Below are 15,743 nucleotides of genomic sequence, written 5' to 3'. Positions count from 1 at the left end.
ACCGGTCTGACTAGTGACCCATAAGTTGAACAAATTACATATACTCAATCATTGCATATCGATGGTGTTATGATCTCTTACTGTGAATAAAGATTTTCATTATTCATGTCGTATGAACCAAGTATATGTCATATGAACAGAAGAACAGGGCCAACTTTGTATGTCTTTATAGCCAACAGCTTTCTTCCTGATATAGACATACAAACAACATCTATTTAATTTTAAATCGCATAGTTCTGTAAATCTGTTTATGTAAGGAAGTATTGAGATCTTAGGGCTTAACACTGACAAATGCTCCTCAAAATTGTATCTGTTTTAATATCATTGTTCCTGAACTTGAAAGAGCAGCTAAGTGCGTAGGACGTGACTTTAACGCGTTCATAAAAACAGATAATACTTGCGGTCTGCAGCCTACCATTGTTGAGAGGCTTGAGAAGACAGTAGAGGAAGGGGAGAAGACCATTATAAAGGAAGTTGAAGAGATAGAAGAGGAAGTTGAGAAGGTTGGAAAGACTGAAAGGACCTTGTTGGAGAGGATAGCAGAAGGATTTAGAGTGCTTCAAGAAGATGAGCAAAATTTCGCAAGAGAGCTAAGCAAAGAAGAGATGGATATGTTAAACGAGCTAAAGATGGAGGCAACGGAGGTAGAAAAGCTCTTTGGAAAAGCACTGCCGAATAGGAAGCTTAGATAGATTTCATTTTGAAATAGAATGAGTTCATTGTTTACACCACACATAGTTGCTTTCATTTTTTATTCTTTGAAAAATGTAATCTTATCTTGCATCCATACTTTTTTCACTTGGTAGAAGATGAAATGCAATTTTCTACTTTTTTCCCGTACATACTTTTTTCATCTAAGTTCTCAGATCAAGAGCAAGGAGAAAGAAGAGAATATTAAGTCAAAGAATGCGAAATGATCAGGCTAAAAATAGGGTATTAATATACATTTTTATTATATATGAGTATGCGGGCAAACAGAATATTATCTGCACCCGCAAACCCATATATTCCTATTTGCATGTATATGTACGGATAGCTATATGGAAACCCACCCACCAGTGTTACTATGCCAAAAATCCGCTCGTATCCCTTACATGCAGGCAGATACTAGAGGCAAGCTGATTTTTTCAACCTACTGCATAGGCATGTCTAAAAGGTGACTGATCGATAAGAGAAACAGAGTCAAACGTACAACTAAATATCTTGGCCAAAAAATGTAAGCATATACACTATTAACAGACTGAAAAAACACAAAAACCAAAAAAAAAAAAAAAAACAAACAAACAACAAACAACAAAACAAAAACCAAAAAAAAAAAAAAAAAAAAAAAAAAAAAAAAAAAAAAAAAAAAGGCATAAAAAAACGTTGGGAGAGGATGGGCAGCCTGCAACGTGCTATTTCATGTTAAAAAGTCTTCACAGCATGAGATCCCATATCAACCTTAGGGTGTCTTTAAGCATCTCCGAAACCGAACTAATCTCAACTATCTCTTCCTGATAATTGAATAAGGTCATAAACACATGAAGGATCATTAAGAATATATAGAAATAAATGTAAAGAGAAACAGATAGATTGTTTGCTTAATATATACTCATCACAAATAATCTTCAATGTCAATTATGTTGAAGTTGAATAATTATCTAAATCCTGTGTTGTTGCTTATGACTGGTTTTTTGTTGCTTACTCTATATATATATATATGATCTTGCTTTTGAAAGTGTTGGTTTTATTTGGGGTCTGAAAATGTAGACTGTTTCAAAAAATATATATATAGAACAATTGACACGTTCAGCAAACATATTTGACTGTTTAAGTACAAATTTGGATGGGGAATACACCTTTTTTTTCTTTTTCTTTTTTCTTTTTTTCTTTTTTTTTTGGTTTATTGTTGGAAGCAGGGAAAATAGGATGTGCAGCAAACTAATTATAGGACATCTTATAACTATGGAAATTCAAGTAATTAATTCAAAAATTCTGCAAAGATGATGCAAAATTTGAGCCTATTGCAGAAATCTAAGAGTTGCTAATACAGATATATATCTATTTAAATGAGATTAGTGAAAGTCAGAGACATTTAGGTATTAATAAAACTAACTCATAACCCGCGTTATGCCTGGGATTCTTTATTATAATTTAGTTTTAGAATTTAAACACATTTCCATCGTACTTTTTATTATAGGTTAAAAAATGCTTGAAAAAAAAAATTATCACACATCTTTCAAAAAAAAAATAAAGGTTAAGACCCTTAATTTTATTTTAATCTAAAAAAAAAAAGTAAAACTTTTTAAAATATTTGTTCACATAGGTGTACTTTATAACAAAAATAAGTATAAAAAAAATAGTAAAATGAAAATATAAATTCCAAATATTACATCATAGGTGTTATAGTATTTTCAATGGTCAAGATGGTATTGTAATTTTTTTTACAACACCTAAGTCAAATCCTACAAAATAAAACAAAATTTTTCACCCAACATTTAATGCAATCAAATAAATCCTCTCACATCACGTTCAATGTTTAATCAAATAATTTTTTGCCTTATTTTTCTTTCAAAAGCAGAAAAAACATTTAAAAAAAAAATTGAGTGAATCATACCAAAAAAACAAAAAACAAAAACCCCATTAAACATTCAAATATATTAAAAAATAAGACCCTTAATTTTATTTTAATCCATATAAATTAAAACATGTTAAAATCTTTGTTTCCATATCAGTAGTTTAAAATGAAAAGAAGTATAAAGAAAATTATCAAAGCATTAATAAAATAAAATAAAATAAATTAACAGGAGTCTCTAATATTATTGGTGTGATACATATTACATTTCGATACAAATAAAACTCATATAATTCTGAACATGCTAAAAAAATACATAGCAAACTAAACAAAATTGCTGAAAATCAAGTAAATCATACAAACGAAAACAAAAATATTCCATAAATCATTCAAATGAACTAAAAAATAAGACACTTAATTTTAGTTTAATACATATAAATTAAAACATGTTAAAATATTTGTGCCCATATGAATAGTTTATAACGAAAAAGAAGTACAAAGAAAAAAAATAAGCAAGAAGAAAACATGGTTTAATCTAATTATTAAAGCATTAATAAAAAATTAACAGAAATCTATGATATTGTTAGTGTGATACTTATTATATTTAAATACAAATAAAACCCAAGTAGTTATAAACATTTAAAAAAAATATTGAACAAACTAAACATAATATTTTTTTACGAATACAAAATAAAACAAAATCTTTCATTAAACATTTAACGCAATCAAATAAATCCTCACATCATGTTCAATGCTTAATATCTCTTTGATTTTTCAAAAGTATTTATATTCTTTTTATACACAACAATCAAATAAATTTTTAGGCATAAAAACACTTTCAAAAAATGGTTAAAAATGGAGTAAATCACATAAACGAAAAATAAATAAATAAAAATAAAAATAAAAATCCGGAAAACATAAGTCTTTATCTTAGTTTAATTCATATACATTAAAACATGTTTAAATCTTTGTTCACATAGGTATACATGGCTTAAAATGAAAAGTATAAAGAAAAAAAAAATGAAGAAGAATCCATAGTTTAATCTAAATATCAAAGCATTAAAATAAAATTAGTAGGAATCTGTATGATACCTATTATATTTCAATATAAATAAAACGCAAATAATTCTGAACATTAGGAAAAAAAAAAAAAAAAAAATACATAGAATAATAAACATTTTTTATAAAAAATTATTCTCATAGGTAGACATGGTTGAAAACGGAAAGTATAAAGAAAAAAAAAATTAGCAAAAAAATATCTAGATTCTAATTAAAAAAAAAATGCATAAAACACAGTCCTTCAACCACCCAAAAAAAAAAAGGAAGGAAAAAAAAAAAAAAAAAAAAAAAAAGAAAGCAAAGTCCTTAAAAAAAAAAAAAAATGATGTAATTCAACACTCTATTCTTCTCTTGAATGTCGCTGATGAATGCTCTTGATTTCACAATTCAAGATATTTCAAATCCTAAAGAGAGAGAGGTATAAATAACCAATCTAAGAGAGTAATATGACTTTTCAGCTTACTTGTACGGTTTCTTTAAAATTAATGCATGCAATATCTATATGGTCAATTATGGGTAGTTAATGTAGTACGTTCTTAGTTTTAAATTTTGTCTCTTGAAGAGTCGTAAATTTCAAAAGCATAATATTGTACATTAAAATTTTGAACCGAATGAAATCTCAAATAAAGAAACTTTTTGAAATAAAATTTTGGAAAAAAAAAAAAAAAAAAACTAACCACTTAGAATTAATGCATGTTTTTAATTTTAATTTTAAAAAAAAATCTCACAACTTAATGCGGCTATAATGACACTTAATGATATAATGCAAAAATATCATTATTTTAGTCTCTGAAGATTAACACACATGATCTTTTTCATTAAATCACGATAAATTTATTAAAATCATGACAAAATCAGTTCAACCTTTAAAATTCACAGGTTTTTTTTTTTACTTAAAAAACCGATTCAATGTTTAAAAATTATGGGTTCGCGCAATGTGTCATAATTCTCCATTGCACAAAGAACATTGCATGAATATATAAATCACATAAAATTTTACTATCAAAAGAACCATAATTTTAGTTTTAATCCATATAAATTAAAACATTTAAAATATTCTCATATGTGTAGTTTAAAATGGAAAGAAGTGTAAAGCAAAAAAAAAAAAAAAATAGCAAGAAAAAAAACTTGGATTTTGATTATCAAAGCATTAATAGTGGGATTAATAGTAAAAATCTATGATATTGTTAGTGTGATACATAACTATTATGTTTCAATAAAATAAAATCCATATAATTTTGAACATTAAATAAAAAAAAAAAAATCAAATTTAATGCTTAATTAACTCTTTAGTGTTTTAAAAGCATTTCTATTTCCTTTTGTGCACAATAATCAAATAAAATTTCACATTTTTTGGCTTTTAAAAGCAGAATAACACTTCCAAAAAAATAAGTAAAAATCGTGTAAATCGCATAAAAGAAAAATAAATATCCCGTAAAACATTCCAATAGATTAAAACATAAGACCCTTATTTTTAGTTTAATTCATATAAATTAAAACATGTTAAAATCTTTGTTCCCATAGGTGTAGTTTAGAATGAAAATAAGTATGAAGAAGAAAAATAGCAAGAAAACCATGATTTTGATTATCAAAGCATAAAATCGAAAATTAGCAGGAATTTTTTTTTTTTTTTTTTTTATTGTCAATGTGATACCTATTATATTTCAATTTTATATAATTCTAAACATTCGAAAAGCAAATGAAAAAAAAAAAAAAAAAAAAAAAAAAAAAAAAAAAAAAAACCTCATAAACATTTAATTGAAGAATTGCTCAACCAAAAATTTCACAAACAAAATGAAAACATATTTAGATTTCAACCAAAAACATAAAATACTAAAGAAACATGTGTCTCCACAAAAGAGTCCTACTTGTATCATTAAGAGAGAGAGAGAGAGAGAGAGAAAAAAAAAAATTAAATAGACCGGTTTAATTTTATTTAAAAGATCGGTTCAGTACTTAAGGGACCGGTTTAGTTTCCAAAAGGTATGGGTTCATGCCACGTGTCACCATTCTATGCAATTCTAAAGAAGAACTCGGCTTTTATAACATTCCAATGGATTAAAACGTAAGACCCTTATTTTTAGATTAATTTATATAAATTAAAACATGTTAAAATCTTTGTTCCCATAGGTGTAGTTTAGAATGAAAATAAGTATGAAGAAGAAAAATAGCAAGAAGAAAACATGATTTTGATTATCAAAGCATAAAATAGAAAATTAGCAGGAATTTTTATTATTATTATTGTCGATGTAATACTTATTATATTTCAATTTTATATAATTATGAACATTTGAAAAAGCAAATGAAAATAAATAAATAAATAAATTTAAAAAAAAAAAAAAAAAAAAAAAAAAACCTCATAAACATTCAAATGGAGAATTGCTCAACCAAAAATTTCACAAACAAAATGAAAACATATTTAGATTTCAACCAAAAACATAAAATACTAAAGAAACAAACATGTGTCTCTACAAAAGAGTCCTACTTGTATTATTAATAGAGAGAGAGAGAGAGATTAAATAGACCGGTTTAATTTTATTTAAAAGATTGGTTCAGTACTTAAGGGACCGATTTAGTTACCAAAAGGTATGAGTTCATGCCACATGTCACCGTTTTATGTCATTCTAAGAAAGAACTCGACTTATATATATATATATATATATATGATATGTATATGACAAGAAAACACAGTAGGGTGCAGAAATTATCCACTTAAGAAGCAAGCAGAGACAGACATTACTACCTGTAATAATGAGACGATGTTTTTAACCTTCAAACTTATATCCCTTGAAGCTTCCCCAGTTGAAGTTCTAAAATCAAATCGATCAGCATGTCTCACCTTCAGCCTCATTGATGGACTTTTATAGACTTTAGCTATTGTGTGCCAAACCTCAACCACAGAAAATCTATTTCCAGAAGACGCATAACCCAGAGGCCATCTCAACCCACCCTTCACATCTGGATCTAAAACTGCAGAATTAATCAGATTTCTAATGCTTTCCATCTCTTCATCCTGGAAAAACAAATGAAATTAGTTTGATAATGAATGTTAAGTCTCAGGTATAAGAAATAGCACAATAAAACTACCTTGAAATCTTGAATGGTTAAGCGGATTAGTCCCACCCCTATTTTCAATTTTTTCTTTTTCTTTTTTGGTCAGGTTGCTTCATAGCAAATGAAGATTATAATTAATATTTCCTATTAAAATATGTTGAGGGAAGAAATCAAAATTAATTTGAATACGTTTTTTCAGTCAATAAATAAGTACACAAAAAACTTACTTCAACAAACCCATAAAACTAAAACCTAAACATAAATATGCTTTTCATACACGTACAAGCTTTTCATTTCTCTTTTCTAATATATAGGAATTGGCATGCGCGCGCACGCGCACACACGCAGAATGAGACATAAAAATAGATAAATTATGGGAAAATTACACCTAGCCCCCACAAACTGACACTCAACCTTGATTTATTCAAATTCATTAAAAGTACAGAGGAGCGCTAGCCTAGCTAGTACACATAAAAATGCCCAAAGATGTTTCATGCCCATAGTTGGCTCAATTTCGGCCATAGTAGCCACTTCTGGCCAAAGTTGCTGATATCCAAAGTCCAAGTTCCAGTCATAGAAACCGATGTTTCAATTCAGGTCATAGTAACCATTTTTTTTTCTAACCCTTTGATGTTCAAAATAAAACCTCAACGTTTGTGATCTACAATTGCGTTTGTGGGGATGTATTGAGACTAGAGTTATAAGCATTCAAAAGACAAGTTACAAGCACTCAAAAGACGAGTTACAAGATGATAAATTAGATTTATTGTTGTTAATGTAGAAGTAGAAGAGACTTGTAACATTCAGACTCTTTCTCTGTAAATAAAATCTTATATACAATCAAATGAATCAAGAAAAGATGCATGTAGCCAAAAAAAGGCTTTGACGTGTGGACGTAGATCATAGACCGAACCACCTTAATTCTATGTGTTTCTCTTTCTTTTCTTAGATCGACTTGAAACCACAAACTTAGGCCGCCGCTTGAATCTCATTTTCATTTTCTTGCTGAAATCTAATTTTCCGACAAAATCTCATTTCAGATGAATTGTGACAATCTAGAATCAAAGGATAGGTTGTAGAGGACGATCAACCACGCGACCGTACGTGCTCACTCGCTGAAGAGCAACCGGTACCGAAGTTTTTCTAAAGGACCCGGCCAGAACGGGTTTGTACTTGTTCGAAACCCCGATCACGCAAGTGACGATTGCTACAACACTAGCAGCACGTGGACAAACGACTTTAGGTACGACACGAGGTGGTGGGCTCAAAAGAGGCGATGAAGCGTACGTAGACAAGTTTTGCACGAGTCTACGGGTTCAGGTCAAATGAACGAACCACAAGATATATACTACCCCTTTTTTTGTTTTTTAATTTTTATTTTGCATTTCTTAACTTGGAGGGTAATTAAGTAAATTTACTGTCTACACTTAGTATTTTCGTCATTTAATGTTAAAAATTGAAACGTGCATCACGTGCTCATTTTTTTCCGTTGGATTTAATTCCCTCAAACTAATGAAGGGGGCTTTTTAATTTGCATCTAAATGGTAATTAGAGGGGGTTGTGTCATGATCAGCTGTAGTTCAGAGGGGTAAGTGAGAAAAAGGTGTCAGTTCGAATTAAGTGTATTTTCCTCATAAACAATTAAGTGATTAAACGTTCTTTGGACAATAGTATCCAACAAATGTTTAAAAATATCAAAATCATTTAGTGAGGTTGGGTCCTCATAGCTTGCCGCTCTCATACTAGATTGTTTCGGTAGGTTCTCTTGCTCGTACTATGCTATTTTCACCCCCCAAAAAAACTGGGATGATCAGGCTAGGTTTGCTCGTACTTTGTTTGTCCTTACACCCAGAACTCTTGAACTCTTGTACAAGCCCATGCCATGAACTTTTGCCTCTTACTCGAAGCACTTTACACATTTGTCACTACTCCAGGAACCTTTAATTGTTTATGCCTGCACCACTCCACCCTACCGCACACCACCATCAACTCTTATACCACTTGTTACGAAGATTGATACTATTTGAGGAGTCTTTTAGTAACCCCATAAGTATGTTGAGACACCACTCAACTCAAAAGCTTAAGCCAATGGCGTTGGCCCAACACTACTATATTAATCACTCAAACTGGTTACACTTTTCCAATGTGAGTGTAAACTCACACCATTTATTGAAGATGAGTCATATTACATAATCTTTTCCCCAGTTTCCATTTTCAAGTCTTTGTGATTGCAACTAATTAAAACTTGATTCAAAGAAACCTTATCCTATTTGCATATACCAATTCCTATGTTGATCTAGAGGAAACTTTTTGTTAGAAATTTGGGTGGATCGATACTGCCACAATTACCTGCCTGAAGTGACATAAACGCAAACATATATATGTTTAACAATTAAAGATTATATCACCTTTTTTTCTTTTCCAGATAAGGATTCAGATTAATAAACGCTCTAGCGTAACGATTCCACCCTAGTGTAATTTTTTTAATACCTATTAATAAAAGCAGATATGGGGATGAACATGATGTAAAATGCGAGATATGACAGCGACTGTAACAATAAAGCAACTTACAGTGAGAGTTGTTAAGACGCCCATGGTGTATAGCACCAGCCTTAGGTCTAAACTTTTATCAAGGCACGATGCGTCCACAACCATGTGACGCACCGGGTTTAGTTCAACCTGCAGTGATGACAATTTCAACATGCATAAGCCTCCAAACAATCGTTATAAACAATTGGAAGGAAATAGTAAAACTGACAAGATACAGGGGAGAAAATAAAGTCAGACCCTTTTTCTTTTTAGCCAAACATTAGGAGAACCTTACTGAATCTCCACCTTTCAAGGGAAGAGAAATCCACTTGGCTTAAAAGGGCAGTAATTTAGTAAGCTAAACCTAGTCAACAGTTATTCCTATTATGCTCTTTACAGTACATTGAGGTAGTTTTAACATAGAATTAACAAAACAGGAAAGCTAACAAATCATCAGCTCGATCTCTAACCTAATACAGCTATGTGCATTGATTTTAAGCTGAAACTTGCCTTACAAAGGTGAAGCTTTTTATGTTCTTTGATCACACTACATTTGCAAGAAAGAGTTGAATCCGGTTGTGTGGCATCAGACAACTATACAACATGAGAAAATAAATTGAGGTAGTCAGTAGCCAACTGAATCAAAAGAGTAAACAGCGTGAATCTGAACCTAATAAGCAGAGGTATATAGCAAGAAATACCTTTACATGGTATAAATCTTTCTCTTCTTCAAAATCAAATTTAATCTTTCTGCCAACTTCCCCCATGATGTTTTCCACGAATGAATTAGGGACAATTGTGTAAAATGATCTTCTCAATTTTCTCAATGTGGTTTCAGCAGCCAAATCCATTGCGGTAGTTTCCTGGCTGATTGAAAGGCTTCTGCGTGACAAAGATCTAGGTAATTATTGCTTCTTCTTTTTAAGTAATCAAAATACCATTGAAAAACGCGAAAGGCACAACCCAACTTCAAAAGTATACAAGAGATACACCAATCTAGAAAGACAAGATTAAAAAAATAATCATAAAAACTAAGCGAATTAAGATCTGAAGCAATTGTCTCGTGATAAAGACTTTTGAAAAGGTAAAACTTTCGTTCACCACCATTCTCTCGCAGTTTTAACAACTTCTATCATTTATTTCCCTCCAAAGACACCACAAAAAGCAAGACAACTATCTTCCACATTGATGCACTCTGAGGCTACCGCACAACCATCTCCAACAAGCAAAAAGGTCTACTACTCTCTTAGGCAAAACCCAAGCTAACCCAACACAACTGAAATATCAATCTAGAAGGCACTGACAATCTTACAATGGAGTAGAAAATAATCCAAAAACTACTCCTCTTACACATGCATCACCAATCTACAACAATGGGTTGACCCATGATTGGCCCGCTTTTTAAGCGGGTCAAGAGGGTTGACTTATTTATGCCAAATCCTAACTCTCTAATGTCGTGTCGAAATTCGCGGGTCGTATCAAAATTTGTCAATCCTAAGCCACATGCAAGGACGTCCCCGTTCGAATGGACCGTGTCTCATTCAATCTAGTTTCAAATTATTTGAGATGTGGTGTCCTACATGGCACATTCGATTGGTGTTCAAACGGGTTTCCTCATTCGAATGAGTTGCCTCGTCCAAACACGGCTCAGGTCGTTTAAACACGAACCTCCTAAGTGTTATGTATTCCGCTTTTCTTCCATTCCAATCACATTTCGCCTAATCCTTCCTTAGTTATCAACCCTGGCCTACTCATATTCTTGCCTTAATCTTGCTTTCAAAATTGTTAAAATATTTTAATTTATTTACTATTGCCACGTGCTCGGGCGGGTTGTTACATCCATGATCCATAACACTCATGCTCTTAGATTATTCTCACTTCTTGGTGTCATCCTCATAATGTTTCTCCAGTATGACTAGTGCCCCCCTCCCGCCTTGAAGTTTTGCATTTTCTTTATTCTGAACTAAATTTTCATGGGGTGCCAAAAAATAAAAAACATTGCTATTTTTTAAGTAAGGCAGATTAACCAAATGAAGCAATAACTAACAAAAACTCACAGAAAATGAATTTTCCCAAATCTAGCAATCAGCGTTGGCTTGACGCTTTCCAACTTTTGGCAAACCATTTCATTCCGCACATTCTCGAAAGAGGAAAGCAGGTTCGGCAGGACATTTTCTGCAAAAGACTCCCATGGCTTCCTCATACAATTTCCTCCCACTTGCGCACTCTCAACTAACCAAAACCGAGAAACCCATTATTAATCAGCAATTCCAGAGACAAAACGAGGGCAGCAAAATGGTACACACCACTAACATTTACCTGGATTTCGGTTCGCCAAAGCAAGGGGCCTTCCCCAGTATTTTCTCTCAATTAACTCCATGGGAACTGGCTCAAGATGTACGGAAGATGGAAATTGGCTGTTGTCATCCAAACCAACTGCAAACCATAAGTATACAAGTCGGCCTGCATAGCCAATCTTAAAGCTTCTTCCTTGATTAGATTTGGATGAACTCGAATCAAGATTTCTCCTGAATTCAGGAGGAAGGGATTCTGGTATTGGTGAGGGCCTATCAGGGTCCTTCGACTGCCGCTTGTATGGGGGGATGTAAGACATGGAACGGTATAGCAATTAGGCGCTAAAACAAAAGTGTATGAAAGAGTGGAATGGAATTGAAGAAGAGAAATGTTTTTATTTTGTAGTGCACAAAACCTTCAATTATTCAATACGTGCGCAGGAAGTTGCTTCTTGTATAAGCAATCGAAATAGACAAATTGAGGAGTGAGTCCCACCTTCATTACGTTCACAGCAAGTTACTTTTTTGACTCGTCCAATCTTTTTCTACTTTAGTAATTTTTTTTCTTGTTCTTTTTTTCTTTCTTTTTTTTACACTTATTCCGTCAAACTACCATTTCCGACACTTCAAACATTTTTTTAGTGTTTTAACTCTTACGAAAAAATCAACGATAGCGAAAAACAGCCGTCGACTGCCAATGGGTAGTTCAATGAAGATGCGTCGAACTCCGGCGATTTGAGAAAAAGAAGACCAACTTCTGAAGTAAAAAGAACTTCTATCGGGGACCACCACCAAAACCTCGCTTGAGCCCACTCCGGTCACTACCGCCGCACTCAACCATGGTTGGGCTTGTTGAAATGTTGGAGAGAGAGAGAGAGAGAGAGGAAGCAAACTTGGGACAAAAAGGACGTTGCAGGAGAAAATAAAAAATAAAAAAGAGACAATGAGAGTATGAGAGAGAAGTAGAGGGACTCCGAGGGAGCATGACTTTCCCTTTATGGACCAAACGGTGAAGAGTAAATACTGGAGAGACGTTGGAGGTAAAATAAATCCAATGAACAAAGTTTAATCAAAGTTATCAACGGCTGAAATTATGCATATAAAAAGTTGAAAAAAATGCATGGGGTTGTCGGACTTGATTCGCGTGCCTGCGTTAGAAAATGTGATTAAATAGTTATCTTCCACTCATGTCTCTCGGTGAAACCGGAGCCACTTCAGCCGAATAGATAATCCTAACCGTCAATTATGATTTTGAGTTAGATGGTTCAATCCTAGTTGTTGGATTAGTAAGCTATAAGCTGCATGCAGAAACACCATAACTGTCTCACGTGGACGGTGGACTCATGCGTAGCAGTTGTTCCCACAATAAAAATCGAACGGTCGGCATCTGAAAAAAATAAAAAAATAAAAAAATTTAACCGTCCATATCCGATGGTCATTATTTTAAAGAGGAATGTTAGGCATCCAAACACTTGTTTCCATAATTTAGTTTTAAATTGATGTGTCACAATCCCATAAGATCTATCATTTTGGGAAGTGTGCCACAATCTCATAGGATTGTGACACATTAGTTTAGAACCAAATTCTGAAAAAAAATGTTGGGATGTCTAGCATTTCTCTACTTTTTAAAAATAAAAATCATTCAAAGGCTGCCTTTTTTGAGTTTCATGTGCATTGAAACGCCGCGTTTTGGGCCCTTTTTAATGCAATAATTTAGAGGTTTTGAAACTTTTTCTAACAAAATAATCCAGTTTTCTAATAATCTTCATTAAAATAATATATATATATACACACACACACTAAGTTTTAGCATTAACACTTCGTATATTTGGCTATAAATTATACTATAATAATAATAATAATAATAATAATATTTAAGTTATAAATTATGAATTGAGTTATAAATATTAATCAAAATTATGTGCTTGTGCTTATGTAAACTATTAATTAAGTTATAAATAAATATGATATGTAACTATACTTAATTGTTTAATATTAATAACTTAATTTATAATTATGTGAACTCATACTTATAATAATGTGTTTATGTGAACTCAAATTTATAGCTTATTTCCTAATTATATATTTATAAATTATGATACAACAAATTATAATCTAAATATCTAATCATAATCTACATACTTAGATACTTCATATATAATAAGATTCTATATACTTACATACTTAATATAGATCTAATGATCAATCATTTGATCCTAGATCATATCATCTAACAATTTCTGAGTATCTAATGATAGAAAATTGTAACAACAGTCAATATAAATATTAACTAACATATATTAAGTTAATAACATTAATAAGGATAATTATTGTTATTGTTATTATTATTATTATTATTATTATATCATGATAATATTTTTTCTTTATCCAATTATAATACTTAGATCATATGATTTAATGATTTATATGTCACAATGTTAAATCATATGATAATATTATCTAAATTCTAATGATAATATGTTCAATCATATAATCATTTAATCTAAATTCTAAATATAACACTTAATTTTTTTATTTTAATTAACACATTGTTGATTCCAATCATAATCACTTAATTTGAGATTATATGAATCACATTGTCATTGTGTATTAATAATATGATTAAGTTTCAGAATTGTCATTATATCATATGATTAATGTGAATTCATACTTACGTATGTAATTTATATACCTAATTATTGTATTTAAGTATGATTAATAAGTATTAGATACTTAAAATCTTACATCATACTTAAACAATGTATCTAAGTATCTAAATACTTAATCATTGTATTTATATACTTATATAACATTATGTGTTATTATTTATACTTATAGCTTGATGTGTGTGTGTGTGTTCATATGAATCATATCATATCCTTTGACTTATGAGATTATAAATTGTGCGTGTGCGTTCATATGAATCATATTATATCCTTTGACTCATGAGATTATAAATTATCTATGATAACAGTGATAAGTCTAATCATTATAAGTTATAATTATCATAAGAGAGCCCATTCTATAAGGATGGGCTGTAAAAGTGATGTTCTACAGCTTCCAATAAGGAGTAGACATATCATCTAAGAAGAATAAATACAATAGATATAAAAGTACCTAATCTTATGAAAAAAAAAAAAAAAAAAGAGTAGCAGATGCAATAGCCCCTCCAGTTCAGAATCAGCTCACAGTTCCTGAACCTGTGAATCACTACGAGAAAGAGATCTAAAGAAAGCCTCCTGCAGTACCAGCCATGTCCTTGGCTCCCACTTCCATTTCTTCTCTTTCTTCATGGATCGAAATTTCTGAATGTGATTAGTCGATTTTCACTTGCAAATTTGATGTTTATTTCTTGTTTTCTTTGTTATGTTGTTGTGGGTTTTATTGTTTTTCTTGATCTATGATTTTTTTGGGTCGAAATGACAGTTTTGAAAGATCTCTACGTTGTGGGTTTCCGATTTTAAGATCGAGATTGTGGGTTTCCTATGTGGCGTTGTGAGTAGATTGGTTGGTTTGTTGGGTTAGAATGTGAAAGTGTTCTTGAATTGGTAGTCTTCCATTTTCCTTTCATTGGCGTCTCAGTGCATGTGGATTTTGAAACTCAATGTGTGCATAAGCGTAGGGATTGAATACGGTGATGTTTTTTCTAATAATTTGGGTCGAACATGCTTGGCGGCTTGATGAATTCATTCTGGCAGTTGATTTTCATTCACTCTGGTTTTGGACCCATGTGTTTTGATTTATTGGTGATGCCGTCCGATCCTTCCTCCGGATTCAGATGGTGGCTCCATGGATTCCAGCGGCAGCTTTGGCCAGCCTTGTTGGTTCTTTGGGCAAGGGTCCAGCGGAGGTTCCATGGGAGATTAGAGAAGAACATAGATGAGTAGGGAAAAAATCAGGTGTTTTCATGCTTATTTTAGTTTTTGGTTTATTATGAGTTGTCTCCTTATAATTGAATGCTGTAAAATGGGGGTTTTACCGCTCATCCTTATTGAAGGTAAACTCTTATCATAATTCTTAACTATTTACGAATAATATTAATATCATATAAATCATATAATCATACAATCTAAGTATTAACTAATAATTCATATGATCTTAGATTTTAGATCACTTGATGACAGTGATGTAATAATTCATAAGTACCTCATAATAATACTAATAACTTTGGAATTTGGATATAGTGAATCAATGATTACATGTCATATACCACAATATTATATTATTATATGATCATATAGTCTTATTATATT

At 31.4% G+C, this 15,743-nt stretch overlaps 1 protein-coding gene across 2 annotated transcripts in view; it reads right to left on the bottom strand.

Annotated features, from left to right (window-relative positions):
- LOC133851046 (uncharacterized) overlaps positions 1-11,882 on the bottom strand; it is a 35,992-nt gene extending 24,110 nt beyond the window's left edge. The window contains exons 1-7 of one of the 2 annotated variants that reach the window (XM_062287343.1): positions 11,516-11,875; positions 11,254-11,428; positions 9,898-10,078; positions 9,707-9,790; positions 9,239-9,346; positions 6,357-6,626; positions 1,169-1,493 (exon numbers count right to left, since the gene is read on the bottom strand). In XM_062287343.1, coding sequence (XP_062143327.1) covers positions 1,416-1,493; positions 6,357-6,626; positions 9,239-9,346; positions 9,707-9,790; positions 9,898-10,078; positions 11,254-11,428; positions 11,516-11,810 — 1,191 coding nt within the window. In that variant the 5' untranslated portion in view covers positions 11,811-11,875 and the 3' untranslated portion in view covers positions 1,169-1,415. Of the gene's footprint in view, positions 1-1,168; positions 1,494-6,356; positions 6,627-9,238; positions 9,347-9,706; positions 9,791-9,897; positions 10,079-11,253; positions 11,429-11,515 lie in introns of those variants that run through there. The other variant, XM_062287344.1, reaches the window with a different exon arrangement.
- Positions 11,883-15,743: the final 3,861 nt, after the last annotated feature.

Source organism: Alnus glutinosa, chromosome 12 (genome assembly GCF_958979055.1).
Source record: "Alnus glutinosa chromosome 12, dhAlnGlut1.1, whole genome shotgun sequence".
Taxonomy (NCBI): Eukaryota; Viridiplantae; Streptophyta; class Magnoliopsida; order Fagales; family Betulaceae; genus Alnus; species Alnus glutinosa.
Note: the sequence above shows the minus strand (reverse complement) of the source record. Positions and strands in the feature narration are given on the sequence as shown.